The sequence below is a fragment of the Bubalus bubalis genome, chromosome 5 (genome assembly GCF_019923935.1).
Source record: "Bubalus bubalis isolate 160015118507 breed Murrah chromosome 5, NDDB_SH_1, whole genome shotgun sequence".
Taxonomy (NCBI): Eukaryota; Metazoa; Chordata; class Mammalia; order Artiodactyla; family Bovidae; genus Bubalus; species Bubalus bubalis.
In genome coordinates, this window is record NC_059161.1 from 60,339,792 (window position 1) to 60,356,475 (window position 16,684).

A 16,684-nucleotide genomic window follows, 5' to 3' on the forward strand; every position below is an offset into this window, starting at 1 on the left:
ATTCTTGAACATCAAGGAGAGAAGGGAGGGGGCGGGATGGATTGGAAGATAGAGATTAACATATACATACACTGCTATGTATAAAACAGATAGCCAATAAGAAACTACTGTATGGCACAGGGAACTCCACTCAGTGCTCTGTGATGAACTAAATGGGAGGCAAATCCCTAGAAGAGGGACTGTATGTATATGTATAGCTGATTCATTTTGCTCTACAGCAGAAACTAACACATTGTAAAGCAACTATACTCCAAAAAAAAAGAAAGAAAGAAAATAATTTCTATTCCTGACAGTATGAAAGACTAGTAAGAAAATATTCAAACTATAGAATACCTGGACATGCTGAATACAATGTAAAATCATCTCTTTAGATGCATTACTGAGACTGCGGGAAAGAGAGAACTCATTCTAAGGAACCAATCTAGGAAATCTGGAGACATGTTGGTTCCTTGTGGAAAGAGCCAAGCTGGGGAGCAGAATATCTGAAAAGCTCTGTCCTCAGAACAGGGAAAACTAGAAACAAAACTCACTCACAAGGACACGACAGTAAAGAATCTGGTTTCTACCTGGGCTCTAACTGGAAACTCTGAAGATATGTAACCAAGAGCCTACCCCTACATGCTGCTGCTGCTGCTAAGTCACTTCAGTCGTGTCCAACTCTGTGCGACCCCATAGACGGCAGCCCATTAGGCTCCCCCGTCCCTGGGATTCTCCAGGCAAGAACACTGGAGTGGGTTGCCATTTCCTTCTCCAATGCATGAAAGTGAAGAGTCCCTACATGAGACTCTAGTTTAAAACGACACTATGCCAAAACTTAGCATCAAAACTGGTCTTTGAAGGAAATGCAAAACCGCTGTAGAGGTACGTGCCTTCAACCCAAGCCTCAAGAATCACCACAAAGGGAAACCTACTGAAGATGGTCTCACAATCCAAAGCTAACAGAACTAGTTGTAAAAACAGATTAAAAAATGAAAGGGAATAACTAGAAAGAGAAAAGACAGCTGTGGTTAAAAAAAAAAAAAAGTAGAAATTTGAGATTATTTTGTTTTGAAAAAAATCTTAAAAATCATAACTTTCTTGATGGGTTGAATAGCACATTAGATACAGCCAAACAAATAAACTACAGCAGCAAAAAAAAACAGTGAATTTGAAAAGTAATCTGAAGAGACTACCTAAAAGAAGCGTGGTCTCAGTTGCTCAGTCGTGTCTGATTCTTTTTGACCCCATGGACTATAACCTGCCAGGCTGCTCTGTGATTCTCCAGGCAGGAATACTGGAGTCGGTTGCCATTTCCTATTCCAGGGCATCTTCCCAACCCAGGGATCAAACCCACATCTCCTGTGTCTCTTGCATTAGCAGGCAGGTTCTTTACCACTTTTGGGAAGCCCAAAAGCACAGAGGGATAAAGCATGGAAAATGTAAAAGCATGGTCAGGGTACTTGAAGGAGCATGAAGTTCAGTATATGTCTAATACAACTTTCAGAAAAAATAGAAGAATGAGGTACACTATTCCAGGAGAATATTTATAGAATTCAATAATAACAGAATTTTTACAACTGAAGAAAACTTAAATCTTCATGTACAAAAGTATAAGCCTTTATCAGGAAATAGTAAATACAGATGAAGTCATACCTAGACACACCATGATAAAACTTTAGAGCATCAAACGCAAGAGAAGAACTTAAAGGCAGCCAAGGAGAAAAGATATAACTTACACAGGAATGAAATTACACTGGCAACAAACTTAAAAAGAGTGATACAATCCAGAAAATAAGAGATAATATTTTCAAAGTGCTGAGATAACTGAATCCACCTAGAGTTTTCTATCCCAGTTAAATTATTTCCCAAGAAATGAAACTGAGACATTTTCAGATAAAGACCCGTCATTACTAAATTTAATAACTTTTGTAGAAAAAAAAACAGAGTCCATAAAAAAAAAAGAATAAAAATCAAGAAGGAATTGGGAGCAAAGTAATCGTTAAGTGTGCTTAAAGCTAAACTTTACACTGAATGTATAAAAGTAATGGTGATGCTGGTGAGAGCCCATAGGTGGATTCATTTGGGTGTAGAAAGGCAGATGGAGTAGCATTGAAACATATACATGAACCTGTGTAAAATTAGAAAGCCAGTCGAAATCTGCTGTATGACACAGCGAGCTCAAATCTGGTGCTCTGCAACAACCAAGAGGAGTGGGATGGGATTTAACGTGGGAGGGAGGTTCAGGAGGGAGGGGACATACGTATACCTATGGCTGATTCATGTTGATGTATGACAGAAACCAACACAATATTATAAAGCAATTATCCCCCAATTAAAAATAAGTAAATTTAAATAAGAAAGTAAGATAGAGCTAAAACTCTGAACAACAATAAGATATAAAATGTGAGGGAATAATAAAGCCAGGTATGCATGTTGACGTTTAAAAATTATAGAGAAATAATATATAATTTTCAAGCTAGTATAAGCAAGCAGTGGATGCCAGAAAAGAGAAAGTAAAAAGTATAGAGAAAGCAAGGTAAATATCTTTAAGTAGCATCGTAAAAATAACCCAGATATATCAATGATCACAATAAATGTAAATGGAGTAAATGCATCAGTTAAATTCTGGGATTATTATAATGGATAAACGAACAAAGCTCAGTACATGCTGTTCACAATATTAAATACCAGCCAAAGAAAAAGTAGCTGGGTTAATAACAAAGTGAATTTTGAGGTATTTCAGGAGGGTCGAAACACTCTGCAAGCAGACTTGCTATGTTAATTTAGATGAAGTTTTTTCCGGAAAATTTGTGAATATATTAAAATCTCTGTCATTTGGGACAATGTGGCAGAAGAAATGACATCATAGAAACTAATGATGATAGAATATTTTAAGATCAATGTTCAGTCAGTGAAAAGGGTGACATTAAGATTCAGGTGTCCTAAATTCACACTCTAACTGGGGCACTTTCTAACTGGGTGACTTTGGGCAGATGCATTACCTCTTTAAGGGCTTCCCTGGTGGCTCAGTGGTAGAGAACCCACCTGCCAATGCAGGAGACACGGGTTCGATCCCTGGGTCAGGAAGATCCCCTAGAGAAGGTAATGGTGACCCATTCCAGTATTCTTGCTTGGGAAATCTCATGGATAGAGGAGCCTGGGGGGAGGGGGGCTACAATCCATGGGGTCACAAAAGAGTTGAACACGACTTAGCAACTAAACAACAACAATCATTATTACCTCTTTAAACCTTAGTTTGTTCTGTAAGTGGAGCCAATAATAACATTGCAGGTTGCTGAGGAAGATCAAAAGAAATCACGGCCACAGAAGCACTGGTAATCTCTGAGAGTCACAGACATTATATTGTAAGTTATCCAACTGTGTCATTGTGAGTACTATGCTGTGTATTGTCCAAATGCAAATTGAGAGAGGTTGATAGTGCAATTGACATGTAACCCAATTAATTTTTTAAAAATAATTTGGACCATCATCTCCACTGAAGTTGTTTATTTGCCATTAATTCTCATAGGAAGGCGGTGTGGGTAATGGAAAGTACGTAGGTTTTTAGAATAAACTTCACCAAGGTTCGAATCTTAGCCTACTACATGGTAATGGTCAAGCAGTTCATCTCTCCGAGGCCCATTATATCAGTACTCCCCCCGCCTTGCACAATTATTATGAGGAATGGAGATTATGAATGCCGCACGCCTAACAAGTAAAGCACAGACCACGTACATAGTAGGTAGACCATAAATAGTCCTGATCATATTAGCAAACAAATATCCCTGTGTGCCTTCAGAACCAATAGTTTTTAAACATTTTTTTTAGTTTTCTGAAAACACTATTCTTTGATATATTAATACAATCATCCCATAAGAAATGTATCTGTATAAGCAAAATGTGTGTGCTCAGTCGTGCCCAACTCTTTGCGACCCCATGGACTGTAGCCTGTCGGGCTTCTCTGTCCATGGAATTTCTCAGGCAAGAATACTGGAGTAGGTTGCCATTTCCTCCTCCAGGAGATCTTCTGGACCCAGGGGTCGAACACACCTAGCTCCTGCATTGGCAGGTGGATTCTTTACCACTAGGGCCACCTGGGAAGCCCCTATAACCAAAATATCTGTTAATAAAAACTTGCCCTTCTCCAAACATGTCAATATCAACCGTGTCTTTCATTCCCTACTATGCAAAGTTTTTTTCACTTAGTTAAAAAAAAAACAAGAAACTAGTTTTACATTTCATTGTTTAAAAAGTAAGAGCCTTGTATTTTTAAGCAGTTGGCTACTTGAACTGATTTTATTTTGCAAAATTCACATGAAAAACTTCTGCATTATTGCAGATAAAGTGTATAATGATCTCAGTGAGGCTTTTCTATATTAAAAAATGAAATAATTAAAACATTTGACAAAAAGTAGTAACCCTCACCACTTTCTCACAGCCCAATCTGTGCTCAATGCTGTTTCTTAACAGCAATCAAAAACCCATGTCCCTAAATTAGTTACTGAGACCAGAGGACAGTATGAGAACTGGCAATTCTAATAATGTCACAAATAATAATAATAACCATGCTCTTCAGCTGACTAGTAAAGTAATGGGGAAAGAGGGTGGGAAGAAAGAACGAGCACAGGCCACTAAAAGCCTTCTGAATACGGGGTCAGGACTGAAGCGATGCACTGTGTTATGTGGGAAGCAGCGTGTGTCACCTCCCCTTCCATTGGCTGTTTATCCAACATCAATACAACACTTTAGGAGCCAAATTACTAAACAAGCTGCCAATTAGGCTTGCAGTCAGCTGGATAGATTAGCAGCTAAGAGAGGCCGATACAAGATTTTCATCTCTTGAGCCAATTACGCAAGTGAATTACTATCCACAATACTCTTTGGAAGATTTGAGGGGAAAGGACCGACTCAGCTGTAATAGATATAAGAGATCCAGAATAAAGGGGGCTGGAGCGGGAGCTTGCAGAAGGGTTAGCAGGCTATGTATTGCTAAAATTGCCCGAGCAGGAGGAGAGCCTCCCAGGAAAGGACTTAAAGGATTTAGCACCGCCAGGAGCAAAAGAAAAGGAAATTATGGTTGTCAGATGCTGTGCTGAGACGGAGTTGTTCCACTCCCATGTCTTAATCTCATAAAAGAAGGATGAGAGACCAACAGTAGATCTCACACCAGAGTCATTTTCCATGAAAAATGAAGTATCTGTTTTTTCTTTTTTAAAGTTATATAGAATAGCCATTGTTTTTTGTTTGTTTCAGAAATCTTTTGCTATGGGGAAAGATTTAGCATTTAAGACATCAAATGGTCTTTTTTTTTTTTAACATGATAATAATGCTTCATTTTAATTAAGAGAAATAAACCAGCATTAAAAAGATAGAATGAATTATTTTCTTCCTGTATAAAAACTAAGCATGAACTTATGGTTACCAAAAGAGGAAAGGAATGGGGGAGGGATAAAATAGGAGTTTGGGATGAGCAGATTTTGATTTTCAGTCAAGCTGCTATATATAAAATAGATAACAAAGCCCTACTGTATAGCACAGAACTATCCTCAATATCTTGTGATAAACCATAATTGAATATAAAAAAGAATGCAAATATACTATATATGTATGTATAACTGAATCACTTTGCTATACACCAGAAACTAACACAGCATTGTAAATCAACTATACATCAATTTAAAATATAAATTAAAAAGCAGGGTGGAGTCGAGTGGCCACTACTGAGCCACCACACTTGAAATGCCAACATTTTAAAACTACAGTCATGAATCAGTTATTTGCTGTTCATTTCAGAACTCAAAACTAACCTGCAGTTTTTGCAGAGATGGTTTAAATTGACTTTGTATTTTCTCTTAAATATTTAAGTTTAAACTTGAACCTTTGCAATCTCTTATATCAAAGATATAACAGATGTGTAGCCTGAAGCCTCGTTAGACCTCTGATCTGACTTTAGCTTATCAGTGGATTAAATTAATTTGTGGTGATGACAGAAAAATTAGGGATATAAGACAAAATGCTAGTACGCCATGTAACCTGACACGCCTGAGAAGTAGCTGTTCAGAAAAAAATTAGATGCCTTGTTGTTGTCATTATCATAATTTTAAAGTAAAAACTTAAAAACCTTAATTGTCTTTTTGTTATTAAACAAGTTTTAACAAAAGGTTTCTCTTTGTTTTGTTTGTTTGGTAATTAAGAAGCCCATTTTTATATTTTGTATGTTTATGTATATTTTTGTATAATTAGATAAATATATAAAATCTCTGTGTATTTTTATTTTGCGTTTGTCAAGCAGTAAATATGAGTCAAGAGTTTTCCTTTGGTGCCAATCTTTGGCCATTCAAGCTGCTGGCAATTGAAGGTTTTTTTTTTCTATTACATGTTAAGATACTTGCTTCAGTGAGCTAAAAACCAATCTGACAAGTCCAAAACCAACTCATTATTGTGGTAATCCAGTTCTCACTCCCTGTAATGAAGTTAGCAATGACAGCAATGTATTCTGTTCTCAGTCTGAAGATGCTCTGAAGATGAGTATCAAAATGTTCAGTAAAGGTCTTGCAAAAATCCATTGATGATTACTCTATAGTTCGTTATAAAACTCACCAGTTTTAGTTATAAACTCATCAGTTCCAGTTATATAACTCATCTCTATCACTTTGCAATTCCTTTCTGTAAGTTAGAATCCTGAAGAACAACCCACTCACTATTCTCCAGAAAACCAGATACAAATTCCCAGATTAAATATACTGTTAGTTCAACTCTGACGTGTCTTTTGTTACTTACTGTTATTTATGTTTTTCCTATGAAATACATATACCAGAGACTTCCCAAGTGGCTCAGTGGTAAAGAATCCACCTGCCAATGCCGGAGACTCAGAAGAAACAGGCTCAATCCCTGGGTTGGGAAGATCCCCTGCAGGAGGAAATGGCAACCTCGGTAAAGAATCTGCCTGCAATGCGGGAGACCTGGGTTCGATCCTTAGGTTGGGAAGATCCCCTGGGGAAGGGAAAGGATACCCACTCCAGTATTCTGGCCTGGAGAATTCCATGGACTGTATAGTCCATGGGGTCGCAAAAAGTCGGCACAACTGAGCGACTTTCACTTTCCAGTATTCTTTCCTGGAAAATCCCATGGACAGCGGAACCTGGCAGGCTACAGGCCATCGGGTCACAAAGAGTCAGATGTGACTTAGCAACTGAGCAGCACATATACAGAGAATGGAATGAAATATGTAGGCAGAGTTTTAAAGAACAATAATAAATCGGTCACTACTGTAGCCACTAACCGTATCAAGAAACAGAACACTATACACTGCGGTCCCATAGATAATATTTTTGTTAATTGTTACTGGTGCTTAAAAGGATCCTTATATACAGTCTTAGAGAAAGAGGAGGACGAAGAATCCCAATTTGGTGGGTAGAGGTGGGGTAGAAGGTGCTGTTGGAAACCCAAATCAGGGAGGAAAGATGGACGATGATGGGAAAGGGATGGAAGGGGATGAGGGCACAGGAGAGACAGCTGACTCTCAAGCCTTTGACAGCAGTGAGTGATGTCAGCACCTGCACATTTCAACTCTCAGACTGTCTCGGAAAACACAGCCCTCATTTCAAAACAAACATGCTGGACCCAGGACGGAGCTTGGATGCCACAGGCATCCTGAAGACCTTCAGAAAGTGAGCCATCTTCATCCCGGGAACCCTAGGGATGGAATTATGGGCAAACACTATAGCCCAGAATTCTATAACAGACTTTCGAGGAAGCCCCAATATAGGAGATGGTACTGAATATGTTCTCCCTAAAACCAAGATGGTTTTAAGCTGTTGTTTAATCCCTAAGTCGTGTCCAACACTATTGCAACCCCGCAGACTGTAGCCCTCCAGGCACCTCTGTCCATGGAATTTTCCAGGCAAGAAAACGGGCAGGTTGCCATTTCCTTCTCCAGGGGATCTTCCCGACCCAGGGATCAAACCTGCGTCTTCTGCATTGGCAGGCGGGTTCTTTACCACTGAGCCACCAGGGAGTCCATACTTTGACCCCTTTTCTTCCTACACAGTCTGTAACATCAGCTTGCTTGATGATCACTCCCTTAATTATCAAGGAAGAATAACCACAAGAAGTGGTCTGGTAATTTGAGTTTTGATTGCTTTGTATTATGCCTGTTTTATAGATCAGAAAACAGAAACCCAAAGAGGTTAAATAACTTAAAGAGCTGAAACTAACCACAGTCTTTTTTCCATTGAGCCTTCTACTGCAGCAAGCTCTTTATCCAAAGATGAATAAAGAACCCTCCCCAGTACTTTGTTGAAAGGAAAACTTCAAAGAATGTAGTTTTCTTAGCCTAAGAAGGCCTTCATCTGTGTTCATACTAACATGGGATTTTGTTTTGTTTTTGTCATTTTCTAATTCCAGGATTTGTAGGAGAAAACGCCCAGCCAATCCTAGAAAACAACATTGGGAACCGAATGCTCCAGAATATGGGCTGGACACCTGGGACAGGCCTCGGACGAGATGGCAAGGGGATCGCTGAGCCGATTCCAGCCCTGCAGAGGCCAAAAGGATTAGGACTTGGGTTTCCTCTACCAAAAAGCACCCCTGCAACCACTGCCTCCAATTCAGGAAAATCTGCCTAAAGAGGAAAAGCAGAGGCGCTGTTTAACAAGTTTTATTCGCTCGCTATAGCCCATTGTTCTAAAATGACAGCATAGCTTCTGTGGTTGAAGCTGAAACCTAACATCAAAGCCTCCGACTTGTCCCTCTAGCTTCCTAGCTGCTACAGTTCTGCCAGAGTGATAGAAATGGGATTTCATCAAAGTCCACGGTGCTAAAGTAAAAACCTTCACCTTTTAAAATTTTTCAGTGACTCGTATTCTAGGTGTAAAGAACAGCTCGTTTCTCATATTTATTTTGATCTTGTATTGTCAGTAATTTCTCATGTTTTAGCTTGATTCATTCCTGTGTGCGCTTGATGCCCCAGCGACCGAGCACGCCTACGTGTTTCTAAAATAGGATTGGCCGGAAAGGGTTGTATTTCACCTCTCCCCTGTCTGTCCTAACCGAAAACACCTGTCATTACATCAATGAAGTCCTAAGCACATCTTTTTTTTGAAAGGCTGGCCAATTTCGTATTCCTTGAATTTGACTTTTTTGTTAGGATTCCTCAACAGGGTGACACCCATTCATCTTCTATCCTTGGACACTGTAGCATGAAGTTCACAGCTGACAAACAGCAATTAATGTTGCCCTCTGACATGTCGACAAAAATAAACCTCATCATTGTGATCACCACAGTGCCCTCAACATGACTTTACTGCAGATCTTATCAATTTTACCTCATTTAGAACATAAAATAATTACGGAAAGAAAAATGTATTTTTTAAATTCACCATGACTGAGTTGTAAACTCTATTAATAATCTAGACTTCCTTCTACCTCTTTGTTCCCAAAGGTTGATATTTTTTTTAAGATCAACTCAACTGTAGTAAACTGATTTTAACCATCGGAGTAAGTTAGAATATCGACTCAATTTATTTGAAGATTTTAATGGCTCTCCCAAGAATTCAGATGTCTGGCAAAGATCCAGCCCATTTACAAGGCGTACAAAAAAAAAAAAAATGAACGGTACTGTTTGCCCTTTCTAACACCTAAGCAGTTACTTCAAAATGAAGCAAAACAAGTCATTTGTATTATGTGCCTAGTATTGTTACATCTGAATCCTCTGCTTCATAATGTCCAAGATTCTGAATTGCTCTTAGTTTAGATGTTGGTTTGTTACTGTCTTCATTAGTAAGAACTAATAATGATATTCTCTTTTGTAATGACCTTTATTGGTTGAGTGAAGACCAAGATAACACATGTGAATCAACCCTCTAATGTTTTTTAAGCTTTGTTTTTCTAGGACAGTTTAGATTCACAGCAGAATCAAGGGAAAGGTACAGAGATTTCTGAAGTATCCCCTCCCCGCACACGTGCATAGCTTCCCCCATTATGTACGCCCTCCCCGCAGAGTGGTATATTTGTTACAGCTGTCGAGCCTGCACGGACACATCAAAATCACCCAAACTCCACAGTTTATATTACAGTCCACTCTTGGTATGGAACATTCTATGGGCTTGGACTAATGTATAATGACATGTCTGCACCATTGTAGGGTCACACAGAGTAATTTTACTGTGATAAAATTCCTCTTGGCTCCTGTCTAACAGGCTTTTGGGAATTTGACAGTCGCCAAGAGTCTTTCACAGTGGGGAAAGGAGGTTTGTGCATGTGATAGACCTGTCCCACGTGGTCCTCTAAAGAAAATACTGCTTGTTGGGGAGAGGAAGTTCAGCGTGCTATTTGAAAGGCTTAATGGTTTGCCAACTTACAGGTTCCTTTTAAGAATTATCTTTTTTTCCAGGGCTATCATGGTAAGAGGACAAGTTGGTTAGGGAACCATAGGCTACCAGGTGAGTTGCTTTTCTTATGCCCTTCTTAGCCTACCCTGTGAGCATTCTTATTGGATAAAGTAACTTGTTGTTTGATGCTTTCCTAAATATCTGTTACTTGAAAATTCACCATTCAAAAAAATATATTTTTTATTGAATACTCATTCTATCTATATAAGGTGCAAAAAGCTGGGGGAGATTGTCTGTATTTCGGTTTAAAACTTCTTTATGGTAGCGTATAGCACTCTGAGGTCTGTTCTTAAGTTTGTTTTAATCCCACTGCCTGAAGATCTTTTAAAATCCTAGAATTTTGAAAAGCCAAATTTGGAGCCACAGGTAAAACACAATGAGGTTTTTGTGAGATTGACTGATCCCAAATTCCCATGGACTTGACCGTTCTTTTTCACTTCACCATGGTCTATCACAGTGAAGAAGAGCAGACCTTCCACGAGCTGGCACGGGGGACTCCTTAGCTATATGTCGCAGCTTTATAAATATTTTTTCTTGTTCTCCTGGACAGGCATCAATCTGCTGAAGAAACTTTCTAAGATATCACTGAACTCAGGTGTTCTCTAACTCCACCTCCCAAAATAATTCATCTTTATATTTTCCCTTAATAGAAGAAAGGTCTCAATATTGACATCTTGAGCCCTGTCTGTGACTCACAGAAGATTTCAAACATGTCTTATTCTATAGCAGTGTTTATGGAATACATGAGTCAATACTCAAAGCAGAGAAGTGGTGACTTCCCAAGCGTTCCCCCTGCTCTCACACAGACTTCCCTTCACTTTTCAGTGCAATTTAAGAATGATCATTGCACACCTGAAGTTCTGCTTGGACCTGCACTTAATCAGAGAAAAGAACACAATTGAAAAGTGGAATTTTTAATGTACATCAAATATCTTTAAGATAGGAAATTCACTAATTTACGTTTATTGTAAAGTTAATTTTTACCAGTTCCTATGCCTGTAGAACCCAAAGCATCCAAAAGAATTCATGTTTTAGAATGTATCAATCATATCTCCATAAAAAGTCAGTTAGATTTTTCTCTTGTCCTTCATAAAGCCAACACTTCTATAGAATCTAAGCCTCGTATCAGATTAATTGCTTGTACTAAAACTTTTAGAGAATGCATAAGTCTCGTCCATTACTATCTAAATTATCTATTCCCCAGCAAGTAGCCGAGAGACTGAGTGTGGCTACATTAGCAATTCAACATTTTGGCTTTATATACTTGTTATACTTGATATTAACCAGATTGTGTATTGGTATCATTTACTTCCTCCCTTCCTTCTTCCTCCCCAAATACAATTTTTAAGGCAGTGTTACCCCCCTCAAATTTCTTTGCTTTTATTTTTTTAATTATATGGTCTCCTTTAAAAGAAAATCCACTGTTAACTAACATTTACCAGTTAATTGGTATCAGCATTTGAAAACAGACTTTATAACTCATACTGTTGCTATCAAAGAGAAGTTAAGACAGTAGGGTTAAAGATATGCCTAATGTATACATATAGGTATGTTTACAGGGCATGACTGTGTGCAATTTACAGACATGATTGCAAAATAATTGCATTTTATTAATATCTTAGCATTGTGAATTGATATTCTTGCAGTTAATTGAACTGAGAATTGCTTCTCTTCAATATGTTTTCATTTTGAGCAGATACTTCATGAAAGAGAAAAATCACTGCTGACATGCTTTTTAAAACCATTTCCTCCTATACTCTGTTTTTCTTTAAAAAAAATGGTATTGTAAAATGAAGTTGTTTAGCAAAGAATATTTTGGATTTTTTCTTTTAGTAGAAAGATATAATAATAGTACAACAAAGAATGAAAGAATAAACATTATGTTTAAGAATGTTATTTATAAGCAGTCATTGTCTTTGTGCTTTAAATGTTTCCCTCTTGAAATAATAAAAAATAAAGTTGAAAGGACTTTTTTTTTTTAATTACTGAAAGTCGCTCAGTTGTGTCTGACTCTTTGCGACCCCATGGACTATACAGTCCATGGAATTCTCCAGGCCAGAATACTGGAGTTGGTAACCATTCTCTTCTCCCGGGGATCTTCCCGGCCCAGGGATCGAACCCAGGTCTCCTGCATTGCAGGCAGATTCTTTACCAGCTGAGCCACCAGGGAAGCCCAAGAATACTGGAATGGATAGCCTATCCCTTCTTCAGTGGATCTTCCTGACCTAGGAATCGAACCAGGGTCTCCTGCATGGCAGGCTGATTCGTTACCCAATCGAGCTACCAGGGAAGCCCTGGTAATTACTATCCATTGACAATTAACACTGAACAGTGCCATTAAGTGTTAGTTGGTCAGTCGTGTCCAACTCTTATTTACCCCGTGAACTGTCACCCACCAAGCTCCTCTGTCTCCAGGCAAGAATACTAGAGTGAGTTCCCATCTCCTCCTCCAGGGGATCTTCCCAACCTCGGGATCGAACTCAACTCACCTCCATCACAGGCAGATGCTTTACTGTCTAAGCCACCAGGGAAGCCCCAAATTCATTGTTCATGTTTCAGTCCTAGAGAATGTCAACATTTTCTAAAAAATTTTAGGAGAAAAAATTGGTAAACACATTTGATTTCATTTATTCACAGCTGATTGTGACCTGTTATACCACATTTCCCTGGTTTTGTTCTCTCTGATGCTGGGCTAGACTAACTGTGTTAAGGTCTCTTTCTACCCAAAGATTCTGATTCTAAAGGAACAAGTGCAAGTTCTCTCTGATAACTTGAAATACGGGTCAGAACCATATGTGTTACTCCATTTCCTTCTGGGAAATTGTGCTCCCCAGAAATCTGCTTGGATATTTTAAATATTTTATAATACTCATTAAAGTGTTGAGTTCTGTTGCTTATAGGAAACATCTCATTATGTTAATAAAATACTCTCTTTTCTCCCCCCAAAAAACTGAATTGTGAGTTGTTAGAGACAGTGGATTTTTTTTTTTTTTTTTTATCCAATAGGTATTAAATACTCATTTATTTCCCAGGCTTGCAGTAATATATACTCAACTGACAAGTGGACCATGAAGGCTCCTTCTGCTGGATTCCTACTAGGCAAAGACTCATTACTTTACCCACCTGACATTTTAAGTAGATCCAGATTTGTCTCTAGCGAGTCAATGCCATTAACTGCCAGGAGTATGATCTACTATTGCCACTTTTGGTTTTATCTGTACATTAGAGTTGTCTTCTGTCTTTGAATTGTCATGGAGTTTAAATCATTCTCAGATTCACCAACCTCACTCCCGTGGCAGTGTCAGAATGGCCCGTGTTTACTCCTTCATCTTTGAAGGATGAAGTTAGGCAACAATTGAAGGCTATTTTTGTGTTTCTTTAGTCGTTTTTCTTTTTCCCTTAGTTTGAATATTCAAAATACATTAATGGCATTTTAAATCTATGTATATAATTCTTGATCTTTCAACTATAAAATGGTAAAGACAAGACTGTATTATGATAGCATCCCAAGCAAAAAGAACACTCAGACCTTTTTTCTACTGGTTTTCATCTTCCGATTAAATTTCAAGGAAATGTTTATTCCTTCCTAAAGGTAGCATTCTATAATAAAAGCAGAAAAAAAGAAAAATAGTAGCTCATTACATACTTAAAAAATATGCTTTCCCAAAAGCAAACAAATTCTTACTTAAGTAAATTTCTTCCAATGCCAGAATTTCATAGTTAGGATGAGCAGATGAGTTTCAGGGGGGAGAAATTAAGGCTTCATTAGATACCTGTGTGGCTAATCTAAGTCTAAAGTGCTTTTTTGATGGCTATAATTGATTGTGGAAACTACAGATAATCCATGCTGCAGGTAGAGGGAATGGGATTCACAAAACAATTTTTAAGTGAACATGAAGCACTTGGCAGAACACACTGAGATGGGAAATGTCAAGTTGGAAACCACAGTATTTCTAAAACAATGACCATGCATGGTGTCTTTAGGCTTTCAACAGTCAGCCGGGTGGTCCAGAAACTCTGAAGGCCTGGCTCTTGACCCTCCCCCATCTTTATACCCGTTTCCTTTTATCACATCACTCCTGATTCCTTTCCACACATCTTCATCTCCTTCACCTAAGTTTAACATCACAGGACAGCCTTGCAAAATGGAAAGCATCGCAAGCACACAGGAAACCTGCCTGATTTGACTCCCGTCCCATTGTGTTTCTCCATTATGTCCCTTAACAACTCAGCTAGAAACAAGCGGCAGATTTTTTCCCCACTCACTGAGTAATTGTCTGCGCCGCAGTGACAGATGTGCAATATAGCAGCTTCTTTAGGAAAAAATTAACAGTTTGTCCAGCATGTCAGCTCGCTCTTTTTAGTGCTTGGGAGGTCTTGGCCCCATTATGGATGATTTAGAAATTGAGGCAAGCAAAAACCAGCTGCCTGCGCTGAAAGCCTTCGTTAGTCGCCCTCATCTGCATTCCAAGACTCACTTACATCTAGAAATTGGTAGAGCCCCTCTGGCCACGCAATGAGGATGGGCTGACAATGCCTTGATTTGTTGAGAGAGAGAATAAATGGGTTTTTCAGAAGATGAGGAAATATCACCATTACTGGCCAATTTACAGCATTTTATCTGTTCTTCAAACATGTCACTTTTGTTATTGTTGCATGGTAATTACATAGTGAAACGGAAAGAAAACAAATTCAGGTTACATATTCAGATGGATTGCAAAATCATATAATCCTGATAAATGCCCATTTATGATACACATGGATGAAAGGTTCATTTTAATTTTGAATGGCTAGCTCAGCCATAAATAGGATATAGGATTAAATTCCAGAGAATCTGATTACATAAAAGCAAATAGTCTTTTCACTTTTTTCAGATCCAGGAAATTCAGGGAGTTACAGTGCAGCATATTCACAAACAGGATTGTCCTCAGACAAGACATAAAGTAAATTCAGACTTGCATTCTGAAAAGGATGAGAACTTTCCATGAAGCTGGAGAGCTATCTTGTTCTAGTTATGAGTTAGTCCTAAAGACTTCTCAGGAGGCAAGGGAGCCTAGGCTGAAATAGTTCCAGTTTGGAGGAACAGCCCTACATTTCAATCTCTACTTTCCTGGTCACTTCTGCATTCTCACCAAACATTGGGATACTAGAAATCCAATGCTTTTTTCTTGTGTTCCTCTTTCTGAGGTTATTTGTCCCTCATCCTCAAATCCTATTATTGTAAAGGGATGTTGTCTGTAGAAGTTTAGCTGAGCACAGATAATGAAGATCATGGAGAGAAAAAGGAACGAAGGGGCGGCACTCCAGGGCTGCTACTGAAAATGTCAGGTGTGTAAAAGAGAAGGGAACCGCTACCCACTCCAGTTTTCTCGCCTGGAGAATACCATGGACTGTATAGTCCACGAGGTTGAAAAGAGACACGACTGAGCAACTAACACTTTGATTAGTAGGAACCCAAAAGAAGGAACCATCATCATGCACTTATCACGTGAGTATATATTACCATAAGGCTGTTACATAAATAAGTTGTTATTCTCACGTCTCAATATCTCCGGCACCACTGAGTCCAAGCTATCAAGTTTTACATGGGAAGTTGAAACTTTCCTTTCACTTGACTTGAATCCATTTGTCATACTACAGGACTAGAGTGATCATTTCAAAGTTCAATTCTGAATTTTTAGTTATTCATACCCTTTGTTGTTGTTCAGTTACTCAGTCGTGTCTGACTCTTTGCAACCCCATGGACTGTAGCCTCCCAGGCTCCTCCATCCATGGGATTTTCCAGGCAAGAGTACTGGAGTGGGGTGCCATTGCCTTCTCCAAAATAAATAAGTACTTAACATCTATTGGCTCCTAAGTTTGCTGTGGCTGGGATAGAGAGATATAAGAGCCACATTAGTACTTAACTGTCTTGGCCCAGGGGTGACAAGTGTTACCTCTGTTCAGGATTCATTGGCCAGAGCTGGTCACACAGGCCCAGCTGATTTCCAGGGAAGCTGCTGGAAGCAGGGGAGCACGCAGATGTCTGTGAGCACTAGTTGTGCCAGTTACAGTTTCAATAGAGCATGTCCAGACCGTTAAATACCCAAGTAACATCTATTTCATTGAGTCTAGGATGCCATCAAGTTTAAGATGCACCTTAATTTTATTATCATTATGAAGGAAGAGTAGGAAAAGGAAACCCACTCCAATATTCTTGCCTGGAAATCTGCATGGATGGAGGAGCCTGGGGGGCTACAGTCCATGGGGTTGCAAAGAGTGGGGCGCAACTGAGCATGCATGCAAGAAAAAAGGAAAAAACACAAACTATGATC

General features: G+C 38.9%; 1 protein-coding gene across 4 annotated transcripts in view; it reads left to right on the plus strand.

Moving 5' to 3' along the window:
• Positions 1-12,338, plus strand: part of GPATCH2 (G-patch domain containing 2) — a 190,468-nt gene extending 178,130 nt beyond the window's left edge. For all 4 annotated transcript variants that reach the window (XM_006076191.4, XM_025286090.3, XM_025286089.3 and 1 more), the window contains one exon: positions 8,386-12,338. In XM_006076191.4, coding sequence (XP_006076253.3) covers positions 8,386-8,606 — 221 coding nt within the window. In that variant the 3' untranslated portion in view covers positions 8,607-12,338. The remainder of the gene's footprint in view (positions 1-8,385) is intronic.
• Positions 12,339-16,684: the final 4,346 nt, after the last annotated feature.